Here is a 27,718-nt window from a genome sequence, read left to right as displayed (position 1 = left end):
TGGGGAATGGGTTAATGGGTTAACTGTGTCTCAGACTCTTGAGCAGGGGCTGAGGTCAGTCAAAGCCACAGCAGTGAACAGCTGGGATTGCTGTCTCCTGCCCCACCCTGCTCTAACCTAGCCCTCTAGCTCTGGAGGTCTAGAAACTCCTCACTTCTTTACTCATTCTTGGGTTCACTCAGTGCCAGCCACTGTGCTGGGGGTGGGCCAGTGGACAGGGGGCATGTTAGAGACCGGGAAGGGGCCAGGCAGGGGTGGCCCATCAAGGCCTTCTGTTCGCACTGATTCAGGAGGTGGGGCTGGCCTGGGACGTAGGTTTCTGCTCATCACTTGGGGATCTCGGTTATCCAGGGGTGCTCCAGGCTGCCAAGCCCTTTTTCTGATCCTTCCAGTCCCAGAATACTGCCAGCATCACAGCGAGATTCCAGTCTGCCCCTCGGGGCTCTTACACTCATCTTATTCTTCCTTTCTTGGTGTCCATGAGAAAGAAGCCAGTGCTGGGAGGAGGGAGGAGGTTTGATATTGCTGGGTTTGGCTCGTCTGCATTGGGTTCTGCAGGTGGGGTTAGAGCCTGTTGCTGGTGAGATGAGGCTGCTGCCCCCGGCCCTGTGGGCTGAGTCAGCTGTGTTTGGGTGCTTGGCCCCAGGCGGATCCGCCTGGCCCTGGACATTCATCTCCCAGTGATGCAAGAATGAGGGTGGGCCACGTGTCCTGTCTTCGTCCTGGAAAACAGTTCCGAGCATTTGTCTTTCTAATGAGTGCAACTTTCGCAGATAGGGGTTAATGTTATTAATTGAAAAGACCAGACGTACTTACCCTGAAATGCTGTGATCTATCCGCACTGCGGCTATCATTTAGCTTGAACCAATGATGAAAATCCTTCATCTGGTATGTCACCACGTAATAACTTATTCAGAAGAGTTAACGATTAAGAGGCAGACTCTTGGAGTGATGGCTTCGCTGGGAAGTTGGTCTGCTCTGTGATAGGGTGATTTTCACTGCCAACAGACTGTTGGGTGGTTTCTTAGCATGGATGTTTAAACGCACCCTGTGCTGGCCACTCTTGAGGGTGAAGGTGGGGAGGCTCTTTCTTCCCCAAGTCTTACCAGGAATTCACCCAAGACCTGGGGCCACTTAGTAAGCAGTGTATCCACAAGCACCATTTTTTGATTCAATTCAATAGTCAAGGTTTACTTCTTACAACTATGTAAATATTATTTATTGTTGAGCCAAGGGAGATGATATAATTGTGTTTCCCTTCTTGTATAACCTTTTATTTTTCCTGGAGTTAATGATCAACTCATATCTCCCCCATCAGCGCTGTTTTCTGTGTACCTATCTTTATTTTTCTATTTTACTATTTTTATTTATTTTACTATAATTCCTTTAATAGTTTTTCCCCCACCAAAAACTTATACCCATTAGATATCCTTGTCAGTTCTATTCTATCAGGAGACCTCATTGCCAGAGCTCTCTGATTTCGACTGGGCCGCTGCTTTTTAGTAGTGGCCTTCCAAGAAAGGGTGCAAAGTGGTAAATTGGGGGTGGGGGGGAATCTCTTGCATATTTCAGAATATCTTTATTCTGCTTTCCCACTTGGTTGGTAGTTTGCCTGGGTATTAAATGTTAGTTTGAAAATAATTTTCCTTCAGAATTTTGAAGGTATTACATCATTGTTCCCTAGATTCTAGAATTGCTGTTGAAAAGTTTGATGATATTCTGATTTATGTTCCTTCGTGTGTGATTTTATTTTTTCTTTCTGGAGTCATTGAAGTTTTTTCATTTACCCTGGTGTTCTGAAATTTACTGACACTGGGGTGGATCTTTTGTCATTCACTGTGCTGGGTACTCGGTGGACCCAGAGGCTCAGGTCCTTCCTTCAGCTCTGGAAACTTATTCTCAGATAAGTTTCTCCTACTGGGGTGAAATAACAGCCATTTTTTAAAAACAATTTTATGTATGTATGTATGTATGTATGTATGTATGTATGTATGTATGTATTTATTTAGTAGAGGTAATTAGGTTTATTTATTTATTTATCTTTAGAAGAGGTACTGACTGGGAATTGAACCCAGGACCTTGTGCACACTAAGCATGTGCTCTACCACTGAGCTGTACCCTCCCCCGCAACAACCATTTTTTAGTGCTCAGATTCTGTGGGTTAGGATTTCGGGTAGGGCACATTGGTGATGGATGGCTTAGCTCTGCTTCGCGATGACTGAAACCTCATCTTGGGTGGCTCAGATGGCTTGACGTGGTTGGGATGCTCAGATGGGGCCATATGTCTGGGGCTTTGGCTCTGGCTTTGTTCCTAGGTTCTTCTTGTGGCATCTGCTGGGGCTGAAATGTCCAAGTTGGTTTCTCCACTTGCATGGACTGGGATGTCTGGAATATCTGGCAGCTGGCTGGGTGTCTCTCTGTGCAACCTCTCCATGTGGCAGCCGTAGCACGGTGATCTCAGGCTAGTCAGACTTCTTACATGCTGGCTTGCTTTCCCTAGAGCAAATGTTCCTGGAGATTGAGGTGGAACCTTCAAGGGCTTCTATGACTCAGCCTTGGAAGTTAAGTAATATTATTTCTTTCCCATTCTGTCGGTCAAAACTGAGTCACAGGGCCAGCCTGGATTCCTGGTGGCAGCAGGGAGGGTACAAGTGCATCAGTACTGAGAGGTATGCTCGTCTGGAGGCCAGCTTGGGGACCAGCTGCCCTCACTCCTCACTCTCTTCTTTGTTACCTCTTTCTGGAAACTATTGGTCAAAGATTGGATCTTCTGATGTTTTTATCTTTTCTCTTTCATTTTCCATATTTTTGCCTTTTTGTTCTACTTTTGGGGGGACTTCCTCAGCTTAGCCTGGCAGTCATATTTCTGTTTCCTAAGATCGCTTTCTTTCCTGATCATTCCACTTTTATAGCATTCTCTCCTTGTGTCATGCATATAAAATCTTGTCTTATATCTGAGGCTATTACTTTATAGTATGTCTTGAAGTTTCCTTTGGTTCCTTGCATCATCTGTTTCCTTCAGGTTCCTCTTGTTTATTTTGATGTCTCTCATTTATGTTGGAGGATTTCCTCAAATGCCTGGCCATTGAGTGAGGCCCTGGAAGTGGGTTGGGAGCCCATGCACTTGGGGTGGCATGCCACCTGGGGGCTCCCATGCAGGGTGTTGGGTAGTAAGCTGCCCTTCCCGTTGGAGGAACCTATATGTTGTCTTTTCTCAGGGATGGTTCAGTTTCTCCTAGTGGTGGGGCCTGGGGAGGTCATGTGGCTGGTGAGGAAGTGAAAGGTTAGGGTGGTGAGTGGGGTCCAAAGGCCTAATGTCTTAAGTATCAGACACTCCCTCAGGTCATCCATCCCTGGTCCTTCTTCCAGGCACCTGTAATCTCTTGTAGGCTGAATTTTCCTCTTCCGTTGCATTTGCTCTTATCAGTTCCCAATTTGTGTTTTACCTTAAAAAAAAAAAACAACTATGATTTTAAGGGTTGAATAATATTCTTATTTAGAAGAAGCAAAATAAATGCATATGAGCAGTCTGATATGTTCATCTTAAAATCTCAACAGGCTTAAGACTATCTCTGTCTCTATCTCTACATCCATATCCATGTTTCTATCCACCTCTCCTAAAGGAAGTGTGAGAGAACTTAAAGTTATTATTTATTGTGGTCCATGTCCTGCATCCAGACTGAATCATGAAATTAGCGCCTGTATCCTTGCCATCCAGGTCAGGAAATACAGGCTGGGAAAATGCTGATATTCTGTGTCTTTGCGACTCCACGGTTTTATGATTTTGATTCTGAAGCTTTCTGGGGCCTTGACCTTGTGAGCTGGCCGCCTTTGCTCTGACCATGATGTAGCTCCCTCAGTTGAGGCTGGGCAGTGCCAAGCAGAACTGCTGACCACGTGAGGGAAGCTGCTCACTCAGCAGCTTTCAGGTGATGCAGTGCGTTAGGGGCTGAATGTCACATGCACGTAGGTTATTTTCTAAGCGCTCAGAAAATGGAGCCTCCTGTACTATGGGGTGACTTGCCCACCATCACTTCCTTGGCGCTCGCCTGGTCCTCGGCCTCCATACTCCATTCCATCGGGCGTGGTCCTCCCTCTCACCTCCCTTTTCCTGCCCCGCTGAGGGCTCCTGTTCCTTTTTGCTTTGTCAGCCCTACCCGTTCTCCCTGGGGGCCCTGTCTCCTCCCGTGGCCTCAGCCTCTTACACCTGTCTCTCTGTTTAGGCTGCAGTTCTTTTCTGATCCCACCTGAGGCTCCTAAGCGGCAGCACATCCAGAACAGATGCTTTATCATCTGCCGCTGCAAACCCAGTTCTCCTCTGTCTGTGTCGTGGTTGAAGCATCGCTCAGTTTGCTGAAACCCAAGTCTTTCCACATCTTTGGCTCTCTTCCTCTTTTTCTCTCGGTACCAAATACTCTTAATTTTGCCTCTGAAATGCCTGATGGATTTGACCCTTTCATTTCATTTTTGTGGCAAAGCAGAGCGAGCCCCTCTGGTGCCATTCCTCCCTGTGACCCTCCCCTTCCAGTCCCTGTGTCCTCTGCCGCCTGGAGCCTTCCAGCAAAGCCCTGTAGGTCAGCCACCTGCCTTCCCTGTCTGTGCAACCCTTTGCCCGCCAGACAGAGTTCAGCACGCTGGTGCCTGTTTCTGCAGACCACCTTCACTGCTTCTGTCATGTCTGTGTGACACCTGTCTCTGTTACTTAACTGAATGAATTTTTATTTTTTTAGTTAAAATTTTTCTTTTCTTTTCTTTTTCTTTCTTCTTTTCTTTTCTTTTTCTTTTTTTCTTTTCGCTTATTATGAACAAGACTGGACATTTAAAAAAATAATTTTTATTTTTTTAAACTTTTTTTTTTTAATGGAGGTACTGAGAATTGAACCCAGGATCTTGTGCATATTGATCATGTGCTCTACCACTGAGCTATTCCCACCCTTCTGGCTGAAGTTTTAAAGCTTGAATGAACTCGTTTTAAGAGGCAATGTTATGTCATTACCATAAAAGGAAGACTAGCGGGGCCTGCCGTACATAGAAGGTCACCGTAAAAGATCAATAAATAACTATTGCAATAACGAGCACCCCAGATCACCTCAGTGCCAGCAGGGAAGCGTGCCCCTCACTCTGGGACAGTGCGATGTGGATGCTTTTCCCAAGCGGGCTCTAGTTTCCCCCACCCCCTGCCCCATCCCCCCAGGTGGGTGGCACAGTGGTTAGCATTGTGGGCTATGGAGCCAGACCGCCTGGGTCCAAGCTCTGCTCTGCTGCTTTCCAACTGTGGGAACTTGAGCAAGTAACTTAACCTCTCTGAGCCTCAGTTTCCCCATCTGTGAAGTGGGTTAATTACATTTGCTGCAAAGGGTTGTTGTGAGTATTAAATGAGAGAGGCTCTGTGAGTTACTTCCGACAGTACCTAGTACACCCCGAGCACTGCTGGCTAGTCTCCAGTTTTCCTTCTTGAGGGCTTGCAAGGTGCTAGGTGTATGTTTCCTCCACGTACACATAGTGCTCCTTGCTCTCGCTCCTCTGTGCCCCTGTTCTGTGCCTTTCCCTTCCTCCTTCTCTCTCAGATGTTGCTGGCCTTTCCCTCCAGGTCTGGCTGAGCTTTCACCTCCTCGGTTGCCTTAGCTGATCTCCCAAGGAGACCTGGCCCGCTCTTCCCTGGGTCCCCACGGTGCTTTATCCTGTATCTGTTTTAGCCCATAACCCACAGCGAATGTTTGGCACATGGGTCTTTCAGGTGGGTGTCTTTGCATTTTCACTTCTCCCACCTGGATTGTCTTCTCAGATGCTTGTAAATAATACAGACGTCACCGCCCACACTAAGACACACAGTCCGTCCTTGGTCTCGAAGAGCTCGAGCTTAAAGCATAGGGGAAGGTCCCAGCCCGCAGCCTCTCTTCAGATTCTGCCCTGGTGCACGGGCTGGGGGTGCTGGCTCTCCCACTGTCGTGGGAAGGAGCCATGGAATTGGAGTCAGAGATCTTGAGGTTGAGGCCCAACTCTCCAGTCTTCTGACCCTGTGACCCACAGGCCCACATGGAACCCCTCTGAGCCTCTGCTTACTCACACATGAACCCAATGGCATCAGTCAGTTCTAAAGCTCGTCTGTTTGGTAAAGGCTTGTTTTCCCAGGAGTGTGGCGGTTTGCCTGTGTGGGTGGGTTGGTCCATCAGCAATGAGATGCAATGCAGGGGGAGGCCCTATCACCCCCAACCGGGGGCCACAGCTGGTTCTCACGGCTGGTTTGCCCTGTCGTGACCTGCTCCTTTTGGCTCCTGCCCTTTCTGCTGCCCTGGCACAGTGTAGGGATTCGGGGTCCTGCAGGGTTATGCAGTGCCATCCTCCCTGGCGTACCCAGAGAGAAGCCAGCATGATCTTTGCAGCTGCAGGCACGGAGCATCGCCCAGGCCTGCCCTTGGTCCTGTGCTCGGGCCTGCGTCAGAGTCACACTGGGCACACCCCCTGCAGAGCTCTAGCCCTGGCCCTGGCCATCAGTGCACCGCTCCAGGGGGCCCCATAGAGCCCTGGGGCCCTGCCCCGCCTCCCCCCTCACACAGGGCCCTGGCGCTCATGCTTTATAAACATTTGTCCATAAACCAGCTGTGCTTCCTTGCGTTCTTCCTGAGACGTGACGGGCCCACTCCCTGCATGCTTGTGCCAAGGTGACTGGGGAACTGTGCCTCTTCTCAGGAGAACAGGAGAGAGGCTTTCTGTGGGGTTTGGGCATCTCCCTCTGCCTCTTCAGGCCTCGGTGTCCTTGTCACCGCGATTAGGGTGTTGGGGTGGCTTCTACTGGTTTCTCCTGGGGCTGCTGGTCTCTGCATCCATGAACCCTGAGATTGGGTAGACATGGTGGGGTGGGGTGGGGGTTGCATTCCTTGGGGAGTTTTCTATCCTCAAAGGTTCAGAGTTGTGCCCGGAATCTCCCAGGTCCTCTTAGAGTGTGCTCAGGGGTGGGATGTGTCACCAAAGCCAGCCCTGCCAGTTGCTGACAGGTGAGGAACACCTGCTCCTTCCCAAGGGGCTCTCTAAGGGGGACCGGGACTCAATCCTTCCACCTGTTGGAGCCTCTCATTCCTGAATCCTGTGCTGCCTTCCCTCCCTCCACTCCCTGCCCACTTGGCCGGTCTGGCATCCTTCTCCTCATCCTCACTGGCCCCAGCCCTGCACGGACATTAACATCCTCACCTCTGTGTCTGTCCTTGGGGCTTGGAATCAAACCATTTGCACAAACCCAGGACCTGGAGGCCCACACACAGTGATTGGACCTTCCTGTCCAAAGTATGTGGGCACCCACATTCCCCCAGCGTTGATGCCTTTGCCTCCTTTCGGCCCTCTGGTTGGCTTTCTGCCTTGACACCCCCTCCACCATGCCCACTCCTTCCAGCTCACCTGACGGCAGCCTTGGCAACGACAGTGGCAGCTGGGCAGTGTGTTTTTGCCACGACCCGTCACTGTGCTGAGTGCTTTGTAGGCCTTATTCATACCACCCAGTGAGGTGAGGATTACTGTACCATCTTACAGATGAGGAGGCTGAGGGGCAGAGAGGCCACCTCGCCAGGGTCACATAGCTAATCAGGGGTGGTGCTAGAATTCAAATCCAGGCCTGTTGGACCATTAACACCATGGCTTTTGATCCACTGTACACACTGCCTGCTCGCCTTCCTCGAGGCTGGAGCCTGGCCCTCTCCTCCAGCATCTGCCAGGCTGTCCTGTCACGATGGACAGAACTTCTCGAACCTGTTTTCCAACCACGGGGTTGCCCTAATGCTGCCGGCTGCTAGAATGAGGGCTCCGCGAATGTGCCGCTGGCCTTGGGTCTCTGTCGACAGCAAGCCAGATGCCTCTTGAGGTGGACCCCCCAGCCCACACCCAGCCCAGTCCCTGCTTGCCCTTCCTTCTGACCTGGCTTGCCCAGTGACCACACAATTTTTCTGCGATGAAAACTAAGGCTCCAGTCATAGTGTGGAGTTGAGCGCAATTTTCTGAGTCTGGTGCAGGGAACAGGAGGTGGGAGTTGGCCGGCCTATTCTGTAGAGGCGAAAGCAGCGATGCTAAGACTCTGAGGGTCCAGCTAATCAGGGCGAGAGCTCATAGGAGCCAGTCCTGGCTTCTGATTCCCTTCTCCTCCCCTTGTGTCTGTTTCTTAGGATGATGTCTCTGGAAGCTTTTAAATTTTATTTTGCGTTTATGATCTAGTTGGTTATGTAGGATATGGGCATGTGAAAACTTAGAACTCTGAGCTCTCTCCAAGTTCTTAAGTACTGTGCTCAGTGCTACAGAGAGCTGAGATGGGGGAGAAAGGCATTGCTTTCAGGGAGTGAGACTAATCAGGAAACTGTACTCAGCTTCTTTTGGGGCGGGGGGAGGATAATTAGATTTCTTTCTTTCTTTACTTTTTTGAAGGCAGTACTGGGGATGGAACCCAGGACCCTGTGCATGCTAAGCACGCGCTCTCCCAGTGGAGCTATACCCGCTCCCACTATGCTCAGCATCTTCAGCATTGCCAGAAAGCAAGACCCAGCACACGGCGCCGGGCCCTGGGGGCACTAAGGGGCAGCCAGGGAAGAACTTAAGCAGCAGGAATGACAGAAATGGAGCCCATCCAGCCCCTTTTTTCTTATCTCTTCCTAAAAAAAATTTGAGATGGGTTGACATACCATAAAATTCACCCTTTCAAAGTGTATATAATTCACTGGTTTTTAGTATATTCACAAAGTTGTGTAACCCTCACCGCTGCATACTTTCCAGAACATTTTCACCACCTCAAAAAGAAACTCTGTACCCATGAGCAGTCACTCCCTATTCCTTCCCCTCTGCCCCCAGCCCCCAGCAACCACTAATCTACTTTGCCTCTGGTTTGCCTATTCTGGACATTTCATATAAATGGAATCACACAGTATGTGGCCTTTTGTCCCTGGTTTCTCTCACTTGGCATGTTTTTGAAGTCATCCCTTTTGTAGCATGTCAGTCCTTTCGTTCTTTTTATGGCTGAGTAATATTCCATTGTGTGGAGGGACCACATTTTGGTTTTTCATCCATCGATCGATGGACACTTGGGTTATTTCCACCTATTGTGATGATGTGTCTCATTCCTTTTGGTTTGATTTTTGGGGGGTAGCTCTTTGTAGTGACCAGCTCTCTGCATTTCTCTACCGTGGCTGCTTGGAAAAAAGAGAAAGCAGGGTTGAGTGTGGCAGGGTGGCTGGGGAGCTGGTGCAGTGGGAGATGTCAACAAGTTAGGGTGTGTAGGTTTGGGAGAAACTCTGTGCCAGAGGGAAGGCTTAAACCTGGACCCAGAGCCATCTGCTGATACGGGGGATTTTTCCTGTTGTTGTTAATTAACCAATCGTTATGATCCTGATAGTAGATCCTTGGGCTAGAACATGTGCTTATTTGAGTTGCCAGAAATGTTTTCAAAGACATTTGAAATAGCCCTAGACCCTTGCTTCTCTCTTTCCACTTGGAAACCTGATCACTATTTTATGAGATACAATAATAATGGTCTACATTTGTATAGGACTTTATGTTTTATTTCATAGCTATCATATTTAATTCCTCAAAATATTATCACCCCCATCTTTGCAGAGGAAGGAACTGGGACACAGAGAGGTGGGGTAATTTAAGCAAGGTCACACAGCAGGGTAGCAGGTGGAGCCAAATTTGAACCCAGGAATCTCTTGATTCTTAATATAGGTCACTTTCATAGAAATGTGGGAGAGATGATGGCTGCTGTGACCTCAAATGGTCTGGGGCAGACATCGGAGGCTGGAGGTGAGGACTCTGGAAGCCTGGGTGCTGTAAGTGGGTCCCTGGCCCAGGGAATCCTCCAAGTTCCCTGTGAACAGTTCCATCTGGGTGAATCATCCCCTTGGTTTCTCAGCTTTCACTCCTGGCTCTTTGATCATTTCCTCCTGAGATCTGCGTTTGGCTGAAGCCGGCTAGGACCTGTCCCAGCCTCCCCGAGCCCTCCCACCTGGGGAAAGAACCCCAGAGAAGAGAACCACAGTGCCACGTGGCTCTGCGGCAGGGGTGTGCAGGGTGGGGAGCACCTGCAGGAGCCCTGGGGGCTGGGGGCTCTCCTGACCTGCCCATTCACATCTGCTCTTATTACCACCCTTCTCTTTTAGCTGAGTGTTTAATCTCCCGCCTCCCCTCCTTTGCCTCCATCACCAACCCCTCCTCTTGTCTGGGACCCTGCATCCTTGGAGCTCTCTGAGCTGACTTGGTTAGAGAGGCAGTTTTCAATCTCAGTGACATGAGACGTGTTAAGATTACTGTGGGTTACAGGAAAGTTATTACAGATAATAGTAAGGATGCTACCTCTGCTGATAATTTACCTTTTTCTTGTAATAAATTAGAGCAGATTCAAGGTTGTGTCTTGAAATAATCATGTCACTTCACCACTCAGTATGTGTGATATGTTTGCCTGAGAAAGGGCTGGGATTGCATCGAGCACCGTGTTCTTACTCTGTCTTATCTCAGTGCCAGCTGGTGGCCAGGCCAGACCTGGCTGTCCTTGGGAGGGTGGCTCACATGCAAATGTTACTGGTTGCGAGGGCTGGGGCAGGAGGAGGCTGAGCCCAGCTGACCATAGCAGGGGTAGTGAGGCTGAAGCAGGGATCTCATCCTTTTTGTTTTGGGTCCTCCAGTTACAAACCCAAGGCTGGAATGTGGGCCTTGGATGGTGTATTTGGTTCCTAGGGCTGCCCTGACCGAGTACCACAAACCAGGCAGCTTAAAACAGCAGACATTTATTGTCTCAGTTCTGGAGGTTAGAAGTCCAAAACTGAGGTCACAGCAGGGCCGTGCTCCTCCAGAAGGCTCCAGGGAAGAAGCCCTGCCTGCCTCTTGTAGCTCCTGGTGGTGGCCAGCAATCCTTGGCGTGTCTTGACATTCCAGCTGCATCCCTCCAGTCTCTGTTCTTGTTGTCACATCTCCTTGTGTGCCTTCCCATGGCCACCTTTCCTCTTATAAGGACACTAGTCATATGGAATTAAGGGGTCACCCTAGTGACCTCACGTTAACTTGATTACATCTGCAGAGACCCTATTTCCAAACAAGGTCATATTCACCGGTAACAGAGGTTAGGACTTTTTGCATATCTTTAAGGGGGTTCACAATTCAACCCATAACAGGCACCTGCTGGTGCTATACACCAGAAACTACCACAACATTGTACGTCAACTATACTTCAATTAAAAACCAAACACCAAACAGGTCGGCATTGCTGCTGTTGGTCAAGTCTGCCCACAAGCCACCCCAGGGGAGGAAGCCAGAGACCCTTGGCTAACTCACAGTAGTCCAGTAGTCTCTGGGGGGACGGGGTGGGGATGGGCTTGACTCCTTCGCTCTCCCCACATGGTTTTCCTTTCCACGCTCCCAGTCCCAGTGGGGAGCTGCCCTGTCCCTTCTCACCTTGGAGGACCTGAGGGCAATGCTCCCCATCCCTGAGCATCCTTCCTGCCTTCCCTTTCCCCCACCATGGCTCTCAGGGGTGCAGGCCCATTGAGGAGGAGCAGTGATTGCTTGGAGAGGCCAGCATGGTCAGAGGGGCAAGCTTGTCCCGGACCCAGCTCTGTGGGGTCCACAGGCAGGTGAGGGCCAGAGCAGCCTGGCTGGACCCCACAATGGTAACGTCCAAGGCCATAACCAGGAGGGGAGGCTGATGGCTTTGGCTGAGAGGTAGAGGAGCTGCATCCTTTCCTTTGTGAGTGAGCGTGTGAGTGTGCACAGGCACGGGGTTGAGCTGTGGCCCTTTGGTTCTTGCACTAATTACAAGTCTGGATCGGGAGGGAGGGAACCCTATGAACCCTACTCTCCAGTCATCAGTGAGACCAAGGCCTAGGAAGAGAGGAGGAGGAAGGCAGGTGGAGGAGCGGGAAGGGGAATTGGCAGGGTTGAAGTTAATGGGGTCACGTAGCTCATCTGCCAAGCCAGATGTTCGTTCGGCCTCCCCACCTGGAGGACGGGCTGCAGGGGCAGGCGGGGGTTGTGCCAGGGTAGACGGCCCTGTGAAGCCTAGCCTGGTTTCTCTTAGCCTGGGCCTGCCTGGGTGGAGGGGAGCCAGGCTGGGGTGGTGTCTGGGCCCCCTAGGCCGGGGTTTCCTCTGGAAAGATGAAGGGCTGGTCTCTTTCTCTCATGAAAAGGGTTTGGGGTTGGAGCTGTCACTCCCGTTGGCAGGATGTGGGCTGGAATGAAGTACGGAAGCATTCTCTCCAGGCGACAGTGGGGGTCCTTTGGTTATTTAAGTAGGATCAGGTAGGGGGCTGACTCTCTTGGCTGCTTCAGGGTGGGATTCTGGAGAAGGAAACATTTGCAAAATTTGGGGCTTTGTGGATCAGCCCAGTTTTCTTAGGCTCTTAATACTGTTATCCTCGTCTCTCCCTCCTGTCCCAGCATATAGGCAGGGCACATCCAGGACACCAGAGTCCCTCATCCGGGGACTCCCCCAGGTTCTGCCCTGCTGGCTGTGTTGCATAACCATCACTCCAAAGGCTTATCCACTGCAAACATTCTTCCTGGTGATCGGACTGTAAACCAGCACTCCATGGTCACCAGCAAGGGCCAGATGGAAAGTGGGGAGTGTGTGAGAGCGGTGGACTTGTCGCAGTCATGTTGTCATGGTGACAACTCTGTTTAGCTGCCTCTCCACGGCCCTAGCCCACATGGACTAAAATAAGTTTTACCTGCAGCTCACACAGCAGGCAGCCCTGTCCTCCCAAAGTCAGCTGTCTGGCCAGGGCGTGTGTGTGTGTGTGTGTGTGTGTGTGTGTGTGTGTGTGTGTGTGTGTGTGTGTGTGTTTAGGGACAAAGGGGTCTCAGGGAGGACGCATCGGAAACGTTCACCCCTCTCCCCTTTTTCTCCCACCCAGTCCTGTATCTCATGTCTCTTTAGACCCATGGATCTCAGACTTCAGCGTGCATCACAATCACCAGAGAGATGGTTAAAACACAGATTCCAGGGCCCCATCACCTGAGAATGTGCATTTCTAACAAGCTCCCAGGTGAAGCCGATGCTGCTGATGCTGGGACCACACTGGGAGCAGCCCTGCCTTAGATTTTAGCGCATCCCAGCAAAGAAATGCACTGGCCCTGTTCTCTGCAGTGTGTGTTAGCCTCTGTCCCCGGGCCCAGCTGGTATTGGAGGAGAGAGGGGAAGGCGCAGGCGGGCCCCCACTCACCTCTTCTGTGTTCTGTGGCCTCCTCACAGGAAGCAGGAGCTGGCCAACAGCTCGGATGTGACCCTCCCAGACCGGCCGCTGTCGCCTCCTCTCACCGCCCCTCCCACCATGAAGGTAAGAGGCTTCGGGTTGGTGAGTGGGGAGGGGAAGTGGGCGAGGAAAGTGCCGTCACTCTGGCCCGAGGCCCAGCTGCTTCTGTCCCCGTGAAGGCCATGGAGTGTCCCCACACCTCTGGAGGCAGCGTCCACTTGAGATTAGCAGTGTGGGGGGAAAGTGTGACTGTGAGACTCAGGGGTGTCAAGGGGCAGCGAGGAAATAGATAGGGGCTGAATGGGGTGGGCAGGATGCTTGGTGATTAGCGAGAGGCCTTGTGGAGCTGTGGGTTCCGGAATGAGGGGCCCAGGCCGGAGTGAGTGGGGGAGACTTAGAACGCAGCCTGGTGCCTTAAGGGGCCACTGCCCAGAAAGGCTGCCTGGGGACGGGGGGTGGGGAAGGAGGGGTCCTGTGGGCTGGGACGCTCTGGGGACTTGAACGGCACTTGCATGCTGGTCTGACTGCCTCTGACTGGCCCTCCTGAGCTGGCCCTGTCACCTCGGTCCCCATGAGAGAGGTGCCTTGGAGCTTCTGGGGGGCCAGTACTTCTTTTCCTATTAGCACTTAATTCACATAGACTACATCCCAGGGCCCTGAGGGCGCTGCATCCTCCCCCCACCTTCCCCCGCTGAGCGCTCCCCCTTCACCTTTCAGTCTCCCTGGTGGGGAGGCCACGTGGGCCTGGGCTGGCCCTCAGGGAGGACTTTGGCTCAGCCAGGATTCCTGCCTAGGCAGCAGTGAACCTCCCTCCCTCCTTCCCTCACACTTTGCCAGGTGAGGACTAGCTCTGAAGAAGTCACCTGCCTCCTGAGTCATCTGAGGGGACATCTAGGCCAGGTGCCATCTCTGTCCTGGAGCTCTGCTAAGAGGTGACTCACAGGGAAATAATTAGGCATCTCTTTCCTGCTAGTCCCTGTTGCACCCCCTCTTCCCTGACCTAATCTGTTGCAAAAGGATACCCTCAAAGGAAGTCGACAAAAAGCGTCTTCCCATCATCATCCTGTATCAAGTGCCCACCACGCACAGGGCTGTGCGGTATGCACTGAGGGATAATCACGGGACGGCAGCCAGAGCCTGTCCTGGATGGATGAGGAATTCGGGAGTGGGTGGGGTACCCAGGCACATTGAAAGCCAGACCGTTGTTATCACCTGAGTCGCAGTGCTGGCATCGGAGCCAGAGCTGGGGTCTGCATGGGGCGCTGCTGAAGTATTCTGGGGTTCAGCCCCTGGGTCTGCAGAGCTGCGTGTGGGGTGCTTGTCTCTGTTCTCATGGGTGGCAGGAGTTTGCAGGGAGGATTCTGAAAGTCTCCAAGGAAGGGTCACTGAGTTCTCCTGGCAGGTTTTATGTACATGCTCATTTAATTTATTCAACACTCAACTTTTAAAGTTGAAGTATAGTTGATGTACAATATTATGTAAGTTACAGGTGAACAATATAGTGATTCACAGTTTTAAAGGTTATACTCCATTTATAGTTATTATAAAATATTGACTGTGTTCCCTGTGCTGTACAATATATCCGTATAGCTTATTTTATACATAATCATTTGTACCTCTTAATTCCCTACCCCTGTATTTCCCCTCCCCTGACCCCACTTGTAACCACTATTTAGTCCTCTATATCTGTTAGTCTGCTTCTTTTTTGGGTAACATTCACTAGTTTATCCAATACCCAATATTTATTTGAATGTTGTTTTAGTCAAGACCCTTGGTGGCAAGTGACAGAAACATAGCTCACTTTGGCTTAAGCACAAAAGGAAATGTATTGCCTTTGGGCAAGTATAGACTCTGGGCATGGCTGCATTAGAACTTCGTCTCTTGCCATCTCTCTCCTGCGTTTCATTCTTTGTCAAGCTCTGGCTCTGTGATGGCAGATGGTGACAGCAGCTCTTACTTTCTAAGTACCTCCAGTGGAAAGAAGAGTTTCTTTTTTTTCCCAGGATTTCTACCAAAAGTCCCAGGGAGGAAGCTCATTGGCCTGGCTTAGGTCACATGGCTCTCTCTGAACCAATCATTGCAACCAGAAGGAGATGGAAGGCTCTCCTGCCCACCATCTAAACTGTAAGAACTGAGAATGGGGGGCGGGGAGGCTCCTTAAAGGAAAATGGGAGGGGCTACAATGAGAAGAAGAGGGAATGGATGCAGAGCAGGCAAGATCAACAGCTTTCTACTACAGGTGCTGACTATGTGACAAGGCAGTAACAAGGCAGTATGATTCCTGTTCTCTTGGAGTTTATTGTCCAGCTAAGGAGCCAAAAGTTGAAAAGACAATTTCATAAATGAGGGATGGACAGTTAGGTGTGATGAATGTTCTGAAGGAGAAGCACAGTGTAGCTCAGGGACAAAATAAGACGTGTGGAGTGGGAGATAACCTAACCCTGAGGGCTTTGAAGAGGTGATTCTTAAGCTGAGCCCTGAGAGTAGAGTAGGACTTAGTGAAGCAAAAATTCAGTTAGGGTTCCTTTCTAGATGCTTGTTACTCAAAGTGAGGCCAAGAGACCAGCCGCACGTGCCTCACTTGGAAGCTCCTTAGAAATACAGAACCCTGTTCTGTGGGACCCCAGTCCCCATATGGTGTCTGGACTATACTGGAATCCAAGTTGGAGGAGCCAGCACTTATCTTCCACTCCTCTGGTTTGCTTGAATCTTCTGTCCCAGCAGACCCTCTTTCCCCGGGTAATACTTTTCTAAATTAAGCCTGAATACATGTGTTCTTCAAGATGTTGACTGAAGCCTCCTCCTTCCCCATCAGTCTCACCTGGGATCACCTGTGTGGACCTGGGCTCTCAGGTGTGATGTCCTCTCCAGGATGTGAAGCAGGTCCTCTCTGCTTTGCTGACACCTCCGGACCTTCCCAGGTTATTACTGCACATGGAAGTCTGAGAAGCCAGGGGTGGAGGCTGGACTCTCTCCAGGGTCACTGGCCCTGGAGTTCTATCAGCCCTCCACCCTCCTAGCATCTGGGCAGTGGAGGAGAGTCTCATCCGGTTCCCTTGGCAGTGCAGGCTTGGGGCAGGGGTGGCAGGGAACCCTTTTGGTATTGATTAGCTTGGGAGTCATAAAATGTTGAGGATGGATGATCATTTCCTTTCCAGGTAAGCTGGAGGTCAGGAGGTGGGAAATGACTCACCCAAGGTCCCAATGAAGATAACTGTGTCCATCCTGTAGTCATAGAGTAAGTTCATTTCTAAGACCCGAACCATCTTTGATGAAATGCTCTCATCCCATCCCACACACCAGGGATGCTGGGGCAGAAGCTGGCCTCCAGCCCGAGAAGCTCCCCCCCAGGTCCCTGCCTCCCACCAATGAGTCTGCTGCCACTGGGCTTTTACGCCCCTCCCCCACCTCTTTGTGATTTTCAAGAGGATTTTTTTCTTGCTTATATGAAACTGAGAAAAAGCCACCAAGGAGATGCTGAGCAGATGGGCAGAACGAGAGCCCAGTTCCCAGCCAGAATTCAAACTGTGGACGGCACAGGATGGGCTGGGAGAGGGGTTTGGGGCTGTCTGCCGGGGAATACAGTGGATGGTTTCCAGGCCCTCATTTTTAATGATCTGGTTTTTATGCCCAAATGGATCAACAGGACCAGGGAGGGCGGGTGTACGTGCCCAGCATCGCACTAGGCCCTGTGGGGTCAAACCGAAGCTGCAGTCCTCATCCCTCAAAGACCTTGCTGTCTTCAGGGGGCCTTAACTGAGCAGAAGAAACCATATGGCTCAGCATGTGACAAGCTGCAGTGTGTCATGTGGCTTCTCAGTGGGGGAGAACTGTGAGGACGGCTTCGTGGGGAGGCGGCGGTGGTGGGGAGTTGGAAGGGACCCTAATGGCAGGCACGAGGGTTGGGTGACCCCCCGGGACTGAGCATACAGCAGCCTATCGGGCTTGAGGGGGTTGGGGCTGACTCTCCTGATTCTTTGCTAGCGCACAGTAAGTGCATGGGAACTTCATCTGAAGGTGATGGTGCTGGGACTGGATGTGACCTTGACCCGAATTGTCACACTCACTTCTGGAGCCTCACCAGATGGCCCGGGCTGCTGGGAGGTGACAATTTCTCAGCCTTCTCCATCCCTCTTTGTGCAGGTCTGAGGGCAGTCCCTGCTTCCCCCCCAGACCTCCTCCTTTCCCGAAGAAGACGAGGAGGCCTGGGGTGTGAGCAGAAAGTCTTATTCCTGCCTTGCCCCCCCCACCCCCGGGCCTTTGCTCTCCATCACTCACTGATATCCCCGAAACCCTCAGCAGGGGGGCAGCAAGTGTGAAAGTCCCCAGGTGCTAGGGAAGAAAGTGGAGGTCACAGGAGCCTTCTCTGCACCTTTTTCATTTTCTTTTTCTTTTTCTGGGGTGGGGGCAGAACTGTGCCTGGTCTCTGCCTCCTGCCCTCCCAGCCACTCTCTCCTGGGTCTGGGGGAGCGGGGCTGGGGTTTCCTTTCCATCCCCAGGCCTGATGCTATCTCTTACTTATATCCCTAATCCCTATCCGCTGTCTTCTGTCCTCGCTGAGAAGAGAGACCACCCTCCTTTGTCAGGGTTGAGTGAAGGGGGGTCATCCTCCTGTCAGATCTACCGAGTCTGTATGGTCGAGTTGAGGAGGCACCTGTGGGAAGGATGGGCAGGGGCGGGAAGGGCCTGAGGACCCAGCAGGGCGGTTTGATTTCCCTTCTTTAAGAAAGCCTTGGCGGGGGCAGGAGAGTTAGGACAAATATTTATTCCCGCATCACCACCATTGCAGGAGGTTCTGCTGGCTTTCTTGTTGGCGCCTCTGGGAGAGCTGTCTCTGGGCTCCACACAGACCCTATTTACACCGCTGGTCCGGATGCCGTCTCTTTGAAAACTGCTTCCCAGGAGCCCTCTGATTTCATACAGGCCAGGGGTCAGGGGAGCCCAAGGACAGTGCAGACAGGAAGGGGCTTACCTGGGTCTGCATCTGTCTGGGGGCACCTTGGAGGCTTAGAGGCCCCAGAGATGTCTGTGTGTGCACCACCTGCATGAACCAACCCCCTCGTGTGTGCACGTATATATATTACCCCTGATTTTATTCATTGTTTTAAGGCCAGCTAGCCCTTACCTTAGGTGTAGCAGATTTTAAAAAATGTACATACATTGAAATGCATAAATCTTAACTATAAACTTTGATTAATGGATACACCCATGGGCCCCAGACTCTGATTCAGCTATAGGACCTTTCTGTCCCCCCGAGAATGTTCCATTATGTCTCTTCCTCGTCAATCCAAACCGCCCCCTCAGAAAGCGACCAGTGTTCTGATGTTTTTTTTTCGTTGTAAATTAGTTTTGCCTGTTAGTGTAAAAGGAATCACATAGGTTATTACAAGCTATTGAATACAGTTCCCTGTGCTATACCTTGGGAACTTGTTTATCTTTTTTTTTCAAGTTGAAGTATAGTTGATTTACAATGTTGTGTTAGTTTTGGGTGTACAGCATAGTGATGCGGTTATACGTGTATATATATTCTTTTTCATATTCTTTTTTTAGAAACTAATGCAACATTGTAAATCAACTATATTTCAATTTTTTAAAAAAGCCCAAAAAGGAATCACGTTGTGTCCAGCTCAGCGTAACATCTGTGAGATTCATCCACGCAGTTGGGTGTATCAGTACTTTGTTCCTTTTTGTCACTGTTGTATGAATTTAGCACAATTTGTTTATTCTCCTGTTGAGGGACATTTGGGTTGTTTCCAATTTTTGGCTATAACGAATAGCCAAATGCCCTGAATATGCTGATGTTAAGTTTTGTTTTGTTTTGGACATGTGTTTTCACTTCTCATAGGTAAATACTTAGAGGTAAATGGCTGGGTCAAAGGGGAGGTGAATGTTTAACTTTATATGAAACCACCAAGCTTCTGGCCAGATGCTTGTACCATTTTACGTCCCTGTCGGCAATGTTATGAGAGCTCTGACTTCCTCACATCCTTACCATCATTTGCCATTGTCAGTCTATTTAATTTTAGCCAGTTGAGTGGGCGTGTAGGGCAGGGTAGTTCATTGTGATTTTAATTTGCATTTTGTCTGATGACTAATGACGTGGAACACTTTTTCATATGCTCGTGGACCATTCTTAACCTTTTATCCTTTCTCCCTCTTTAAAATTGGGTCGTTTGTCTTCCTGTCAGCATTCTTTACATATTCCAGGTACAAGTTCATTCTTTGTCTTAACAACATCATTTAAAAAAAATTTTTTTTGTCAGGGGGGAGGTAATTAGATTTATTTATTCATTTATTTTTAGAGGAGGTACTAGGGATAGAACCAGGATCCCTTGCACGCCAAGCATTCACTCTACCACTTGAGCTATATCCTCCCCCCCACTTTTTTTTAATTGTAGTCGATTTACAATGTTGTGTTCATTTCTGGTGTACAGCATAGTGATTCAGTTTTACACATACATATTCCTCTTCATATTCTTTTTCATTATAGTGCCCTGTGTTAACAACGTCTTTGACAAGCAGAAGTTTTAATTTTGATGATGTCCAATTTATGGATTTTTTTCCCCCACTTTGTGTCTCTAGCTTTCTGTGTCTTAAGAATTCTTTGCTCACTCCATATCACAAAGATTTTCTTCTAGGAGCTTTCTGGTTTGAGCTATAAATCTAAGATCCATCTCAATTTTTATTTATTTTTTGGGGTGGGGTTAGGTTTATTTATTTATTTATTTTAATGGAGATACTGGGGATTGAATCCAGGATCTCGTGCATGCTAAGCGTGCACTCTACCACTGAGCTACACCCTCCCCACCTCAATTTAATTGTGTGGCACGGTATAGGCATTGCTGGGCTGCTCCCCACAGGTCTGCAAGCCTTGTAGTTGCCCAGCCTTGAGATGGAGGAAGGAGCCTGGCGTCAGTGACATAAACATCGCTGGTTTAATGGATGGGGAATCTTACACGTCTGAAGCAAGGTCCTGGAGAGACACCCTGCCATGTGCGGCAGACGGCGGGCAGGACGTGGTAGCAGGCTTCGCTACCAGGGGGCAAGGGAGGTTGCCAGTTATGGGGGAATCGACTTGACATCAGGTTGGCTCACTGGTTACCAAGGAAACCATCAGAAGAGTATGTCTCTCACTGCTCCTTTGCCCCTTTGATAAGCTATCATGGTGGAAGTGTTCCGATCTAAAGATTAGAACAATCACTAGCTGGGTCGGGGGGCAAATATGTAGACATTTACTGATTAGGCTCTGTGATTAAGAGGGAAAGTCACTCAGGTGAGTAGGGTGTAGGTGAGGCAGGGACTGGTCGAGCAGGAGGATGTACAGAGAGCAAGAGACTAGGCATCTTGTGTGGCCTGATCACATAGGTATCTAGGTCCATTTATTCCCCAGTGTCTGGATATCCAGACATTGAAAAGACTTTCAGTTGCTTTGGTACGTTAGTCAAAAAATCTGCTGGCTGTGTTCATGCACCGTGCATGTGTATGGCTGTCTCCACATGCCGTGGTGTTTCTCTAGATCATCGTGACACTTGTGCCATCACTCCAGCCTTCGGCCCCTTCTTATGGCAGATGTTAGTAACTCATCACGGCACCCTGGCCCAGGAGTTTAGATGTGGTCTCAGAATCCTCTCCAACAGAGCCCTGCAGGCAGCCACCACCAATCATTTGGAGCTGACATTTGAGGTGAATTGCTTCTGGCATCTCTGATTGAAATTGTCAGAAGAGGTTAAGTTGTTTGCTTGAGGTCCCAAAGCTGGTGAGGGCAGGGCCAGGATTTGGACTCAGGTCTGTCTGTGTGGCTCTGAAGCCTGTGCAGTCTTAACCATACTCCAGGCTGCTTTGGGTGAATCACATGAGCTTGTTACTTGATTTTCCTGATCTCCGGTTTCTTCCCCTGTAGAATAGGGACAATGGGCACCTGGAGGAGTGAGTGTGAGGAATAATGAGATAAACCAGGAAGCAGCTAACACACAGGAGGGACTCAATAAGTGGTTGTGATAATAAGTATGATGATGGTGATGATGGTGATGATGATGATGGTGATGATGATGGTGATGGTGATGATGGTGATGGTGACATGGTTCTAGCTGTTGAGAAACATACAGTCAGGGCTTCTCTCTAGGGAACTGGGAGCCACCAGCATGTGAGTCCCTTCATTGCTCCCATGGAGACTTCAGGGCTGAAGGCCCCAGAGGGAGACCCTGCTTCCTAGAAATTGCTAATGGAGCCCAAGCCACAGGCCTTGGATTAGGCATCTGGGCCACCTGGGCCTCATTCCTTCTCCTTTGTTTTGGGGGAACAAGCCAGTTGGGCTTCCAGAATAGTCTCTCTGGGAACCCACCTCCCTTTTCTTTTGATCCTCCAGTCCATCTCCCTTTCCCTCTGACAGGCCATATGGTCTCCTGGACCATGGAGGCTAATCAGTTCCTTTGACCTGGACCCAGATCCTTTGAGTCCTTCTCAAAAAGGTGACACCATATTGAGCAATAATTAAGACAGTGGTTTCTGGAGCCAGTCTGCTTTGTGTTAGGCTCTGCCACTTCCTAGCTGTGTGCTGTCTCTGGGCCTCAGTTCCCTCATTTGCAGAATAGGAATATGAGAGTCCCTGCGGTGTGTGGTTGTAATGGGGATTAATTGAGATGATGTATGTTTATCATTTAGAACAGAGGCAAGTGGCATGTGCTGCAGAAATATTAGTCATTATTACCTCTCCAGAGAAGAGCCATGCTCAGAGGGTGAGTCTGGAAGGAAGTACACCGATTTTTCAGTTGTTAATGTAATTCCTCCTCAGGACTCCCTGATTTCCCGCGCTGCCTGGTACCCGCAGCTGAGGTGCCTCTCCATGCCCAATGAACGAAAATTGAAATTGCATTTTCTGTGACTGGCCCCACCTGATTCCAGTGTATCAGACCCGAAACCCTGCCTAATAAATGTGGTTGACAGCAAGGGTATTGGAAAAAGGCCAAACCAAAGATCCTTCCCAGCAAATTCAGATGGATCTGGGGGAGGGGTCTCTAGGGAGGGAGCGTCCCTCCAGATCGTTCTCCCAACGCTTGGAGTCAGGCTGCCCTGAGCCAGTCATGGTCCACAGGCCAGGTGGTTCCCACAGCGAACCTGCAAGGCCAGCGTCCTCATGAAGGATTTTGGGATTGGACTGAGTGGAGACCTGGATAATTCAAGGGTATGGAGAGTCCCAGGGCTGGCCTTGGAATGCATTTTATCATGTTTATCCCCACCAGAAGGTTCCTTCCTAATTCCTCTTGCCTGTGGCTAGTATTAAAATGAGTCTATATTTCTAGACAACACCAACCTAGTGCTCTGATGGGGCTGCTCTAGCCCTTGTCATGCCGCCTGCCTTTGAAGTCCTACCGCGTAACTTAGCCCCTGGTTCTACGACATCCCTGCTTGTTTTGGGTCCTGCCTTCCCTAATGGCCTGTGATGGGTCTGGGGCACAGAGCCCCAGTCCTGGTCCTGGGATTTAGTAACCAATTGTGTGACATTGTGCAGTTCGTCAACTACTAGGAAGCTCAGTTCCTTCATTTGTAGAATTGAGCTCACACAATAGGGATCCTGAGAGAATCACAGGAGGAAACCTGTGGGCAAGGGCTTCAGAAAGCACCAGCCACCACACAGGTGCCACACGGGTGGGTAAAGGCTCCTTGTGGCTGTTATTGGGGACAGTGAGCTAAATGCTCATGGGGTGGTCGCATTGATTATCCCACTCTTCTCTTCCAGCTGCCTAGACTCTTCTGCACTGAGCCAGCTCAGGAGCGGGGTCATGCCAGATTCTGTGTCCTGCCTCCCCCTACCACCCCTGTGCACGCCTGGGGGTCATCATTGACCTGACACTCAAGCCCAGTGCGTTTGGTGCTTTAGGGGACAGTAGACAGTGGGTTCTGTGTTTGTTCCTGGAGGGAGTCACCCCCGCACTTCTGAGCCCCCCAGTAGGTACCTCCTGTGTGTCCGTCTCCTGCTGGCTTTTTACCCCTGGGCCCCTGCTCTGGGCTGAATGTGGAGATGGAGTTTCGGGCCTTAGGCTGTGCATTCATTTCCTAGGAGTGCTGTAACAAAGTACCACAAGCTTGATGGCTTGAGACAACAGAAATCTATTCTCTCACCCTTCTGGAGGCTGAAGTCTGAGACCAGCGTGTTGGCAGAGCCATGCCCCATCCAGAGGCACCAGAGGCAGAGGATCCTTGCTTGCTCCTTCCCGCTGCTGGTGGCTCCTGGCATTCCTTTGGTTTGGGGCTGCATGCTTCCATCTCTGCCTCCTCTTCACACGGCCGTCTCTCCTCTCTGGGTCTGAGGTTCTCTTATAAGGATGTAGGGCCCACCTGGATTCACCTGGATCTCATCTCGAGATCTTTAACTTAATTACACCTGAAAAGTCCCTTTATCCAAATAAGGTCACACTGATAAGAGTCTTGGGCGTGGACGTATCTTCTGGGTGGTGGGGGCTACCGTTTAACCCATACAGTGTGCACTTCCCTCTCTCAGGAGCTCCTGATGGGAGCTTGGTGAGGCCAACACCTGCTCATCCTTGTGTAGTTGGATGTCGTTCAGGTGTGACTGCAGGTGTGTGTGTGTGTGTGTGTGTGTGTGTGTGTGTGTGTGTGTGTGTGTGAGAGAGAGAGAGAGAGAGAGAGAGAGAGAGAGAGAGAGAGGGAGATGGGGTGAGTGTTGCAGGGGCAGCGCTGAGGGGAACTGGCCCAATTTAGCCCCAGCTCCGTGTCCTGCGGGGACAGGGCGTGTTCTCCCATTCTTGCTGTCACAGGGCCTGGTACATAAGGGGCCCAGAGGAGATGCTTCATAAAAACATAGTGGCCGGTGCATAATCCATACTCATAATAGGTGATTTATGGCTCTTCACTGATCCAGTCTTGAGAGTGTGGCATTGAACAAAAAAGCCCAGTATTGTAGAATTTTTATAAGATATTTTTGTAAGTAAACGGCAGGGAAAAAAAAAACCACCCCACACCCTATTTTAAATAAAATGACACATGCTTGTTATAAAAAATTTAAGCCATTGTCAAGTATAAAGAAAGTAAAACAAAATGAAACCATAATAAGAATGCCACCACCCAGACATATTCATCCTTCCCATTTGCTAAGCGTCCAGACATCTCGGCATCACACACACACAAAGAGGCATAAATCAATGTGATCACGCTGTTTGTGCTCATTTGTAGCAAAAGGAGTTAAAGTCAATTTTATTTGCATTTAACCAGTGAAGAAAAAACCAGGCAGCTCAGGAGTCACTGAAGTTTAGATAAATGTTTCTGCTCTGTAAGAGACAGTAACTCCTTTAGGAGTCCTCTAAAGATGAGGTAAAAGATTTTTAAAAATACAAACAAACAAATCTTTGAGGGTGGAGACATTAATTTTTTTGTTTTGTTTTTTACTAAATTATTTAAACTTTATACGTAGCATTCGGCTCCCTGCTTTGAAATAGGAGAACCAGGTGATTTTGGAGGAGAGGTGGTGCGGTCTGCGTGCTCGGCCCCTTGGATGGCTTGACACACTCCTTTTGAGGGGAACAGCTGTGCCCTTCACAGCAGCCTAGGCTGAGCGGATCTGCACCTCCAGCCTTCCAAGGACCCCAGCTCAGTTCCACGTGGAAATCAAGCCAAGCCCATTGTGGGAGTGAATTGGATTTGCTAGCAGATGACATGGCTGAGCTGATTGGATTTGGCAGCAGGACTGAGAAGTTTCTGAAATGTCAGATGTTAATATGATGGCTGGTTGGCTCTAAATGGGAAATCAGAAGTGAGGGGTGGGTGGCTAGGTGACGTCATCTGCTGCAGGAGAGGAAAAGGGGAGGGACTGGGGAGAGAGGACATAGGAAGTGGGGAGGGGAGAGGAGGGGAGAGGGGAGGAGAGAAGGAAGGTGGGAGAAGGCAGGAAGGGGTGAGGCGAGGTGGATGGGTTGGGTTTGCTCCTTTGAGGGTCACTAGCTGGTAGGTCTGGGCCCAATGTGCCCAAAGACATGCTTTGTTGGACCAGCATATTAAAAAATTGATTTCAGTACTGTTGGGAGGGTTGTGCTCTCTCCAGCTCCTATTTTGCTTCATGTCCTCCCTGGCTCCTAAAGGCATCTGGATTTAGGACTTTTGCCAGATCTCTGCTGCTGTTTCTAGAACTCTTCCTTCCAAAGGGCTGGTCCTTGTGGGTGGCTGGGGCTCACAGGGGGCCAGAATTGCATCTCACCTCAGAGATGCTGTGGGGATCCGGGTGATTCTGAAAATCCACTGGATCCCCTATGCCTCCCTGGCTTCACCCCAGTGTGGATGTCCAGTTGGGTTTCCTGACAACATTGGAGGGTCCCTTTGGGGTGATTATTCCATATTCAGGAGAGCTGGGCTGTGGGAGGAGGGAGGCAGGAACTGTGACTTGTACATCTCCATCTGCTTCTGCCTGATGACCTTTTGTTGAACTGGGAAGATAATCAGAGAATTTTTTCATTGCCTTTTCTAGCTTCTAGAAGGCCACCTGCATTCCTTGGCTCCTGGCCCCGTTCCTTGTCTTTAAAGGCAGCAACATTGATTGGGCTAGGCCCTTCCCAAGCTCACATCTTTCTGATTCTCTCTCCTCTGCCTCCTTCTATTAGAAGGACTCTTTTGATTATATTGGGTCTACCTGGATAACCCAGGCATCTCATCTCATTTCAGGGTCAGCTGATTAGTGACCTTAATTCCATCTGCACCTTAATTCCCCTTTGCCACCCTCAGCCTCATATAGTTACAGATTCTGAGGATTAAGGACAAGAGCATCTTTTGTAGGTGGGCGTTATTCAGCTTAAGACAAGCTCAGGCCACCTTCATGATTCAGTAGGAGAGGTGGGGCCACGTTAGACCTGGGTTCCTCATCTGTAAAATGAGGGACTTTTAACCCAACTCCTAGTGGAAACCCTAGAGGCCCAACACAGAGTAGGTCTTCCTTCTGTGGGATTCTACAGTTCTGTGACTGACCCTTCACCTGCCTGATTGCATTGTTTTGTGAGCCCATGACTGATTATGTGATTCCAAATGTCCTCCCCAGACCATGAGACTTGAAATGGTAGGCAGGTCATGTGTCCCTAAGCTTTTCCACATAGAAAGGAAGGCCACACAACCGTCATGGCATCAGGCTAGAGCTGAGATGTGACTTTGATTTTGTTACCTTCAGTCAGCAACTTGCTGATTCCCCCATCCAGGTGGAAAGATAATCCCTCAGTGAGGAAAAAAACATGACCCGTGAGCTTCCAGCCCTGATTTGGCGTTATCCAAAGGAGGTGCCGTTTCCTGCCTCCCGTGGTCACATATGGAGATCATCCTCCTCCCGTCTAACCTGAGTCTTTCTTGCTGCAATTTCAGCTTGCTGGCTGTCAGTTTGGCCGGCAGGGAAACAGCAGAGCTGGCCACCAGGTCGATAATGACACCAGATCCTGGTGATCTGCTTCTAACAGATCCCATTCTAAGTGTCACCACTTGCATCCCAGGGCCACCCCCTGCTTCTTGCTGTCAGAGTGGACGGTCTGACATGCATATGGGGTCACCTGGGGGTGAGGGTGGGCAGGGGTGGGAGGGAGGCACTTCATTGTGCTGAGACCGGCCATGCTTAGATAACCCTCCCCAGGTGACCTGCCTGGCACGGAAAGTCCCCTCCTGGTCCCCCAGGTCAGATAGTGTTGCCTGGCTACAGGGCTGCCAGCGAGGCTCTGGCAGGGAGCGTAAACAGGCACACATATTTAAAATTCAATATCCCTGGGAGGGTAAACACCCAGCCAGGGCCTTCCAGCCCACCGATAATCTCTAATTCTCTTCTGGGAATTGGCCATCAGCTGTTGTGAGGGACCGGGAAGGGGGTGGGGGTAGGCCAGTTACGGCCTCAGCCCCTAGAGGACTGTCACCTTGGTCACCTGGGCAAGGCTCCTGGGAGACCCTGGGACTGGCCAGGCCTCTTCAGCTGGGGGGAGTGTTGAGGACCTGGGACTCTGAGGGCAGCTGGTCCAGATTCTGCCTTGGACTGCAAGGGGAATGGCTGTGGTGGGCTGGGCCCCTGTGGAGGGCATGTACTCCTGGGGCACCCAGCACAGAGAATGAGTGAAATCGGCAATCTGCTGGCCAGCCAGGTGTCCTGTGAGGGGCTGTGTCTGACCAGAGAGAAGGATGCTTTCTTCCAATTGGTCTACCCAGAGGGGTGCCCTGTTCTAATTCGCACAAAAGCACCCTTGGGCCCGCCAACGGGAAGCTCCTTAGGTTGAGCCCCAGAACTACCCTCGGGATGCTGAGTGTCACTTGGCTTGTACCCAGGCAGCCCCCCTGCCTCCCGAGGGGGAGCAGGGGTCTCAGCAGCTGTGGGACACAGGGTGGTGGTGGGACCCACTCCCCTCCTTATGGGGTGGGAAAGGAGGCCAGTGTCCTCTTGGCTGGAGGTGCACAAATGGCTACTTGGGAGCCTTTCCCCACACTTGGTAGGGGAGACCCTGCGGGGGTCTCCTGGTAGGGATCATCTGACAGTGATG

At 50.4% G+C, this 27,718-nt stretch overlaps 1 protein-coding gene across 7 annotated transcripts in view; it reads left to right on the top strand.

The window, feature by feature from the left end:
• Positions 1 to 27,718, top strand: part of RAP1GAP2 (RAP1 GTPase activating protein 2) — a 176,994-nt gene that overhangs the window by 81,910 nt on the left and 67,366 nt on the right. For 6 of the 7 annotated variants that reach the window (XM_032457437.1, XM_014559558.2, XM_006185006.3 and 3 more), the window contains one exon: positions 13,214 to 13,298. In XM_032457437.1, coding sequence (XP_032313328.1) covers positions 13,214 to 13,298 — 85 coding nt within the window. Of the gene's footprint in view, positions 1 to 13,213; positions 13,299 to 15,395; positions 16,136 to 16,372; positions 16,453 to 27,718 lie in introns of those variants that run through there. The other variant, XM_032457441.1, reaches the window with a different exon arrangement.

The sequence above is a fragment of the Camelus ferus genome, chromosome 16 (genome assembly GCF_009834535.1).
Source record: "Camelus ferus isolate YT-003-E chromosome 16, BCGSAC_Cfer_1.0, whole genome shotgun sequence".
Taxonomy (NCBI): domain Eukaryota; kingdom Metazoa; phylum Chordata; class Mammalia; order Artiodactyla; family Camelidae; genus Camelus; species Camelus ferus.
Note: the sequence above shows the minus strand (reverse complement) of the source record. Positions and strands in the feature narration are given on the sequence as shown.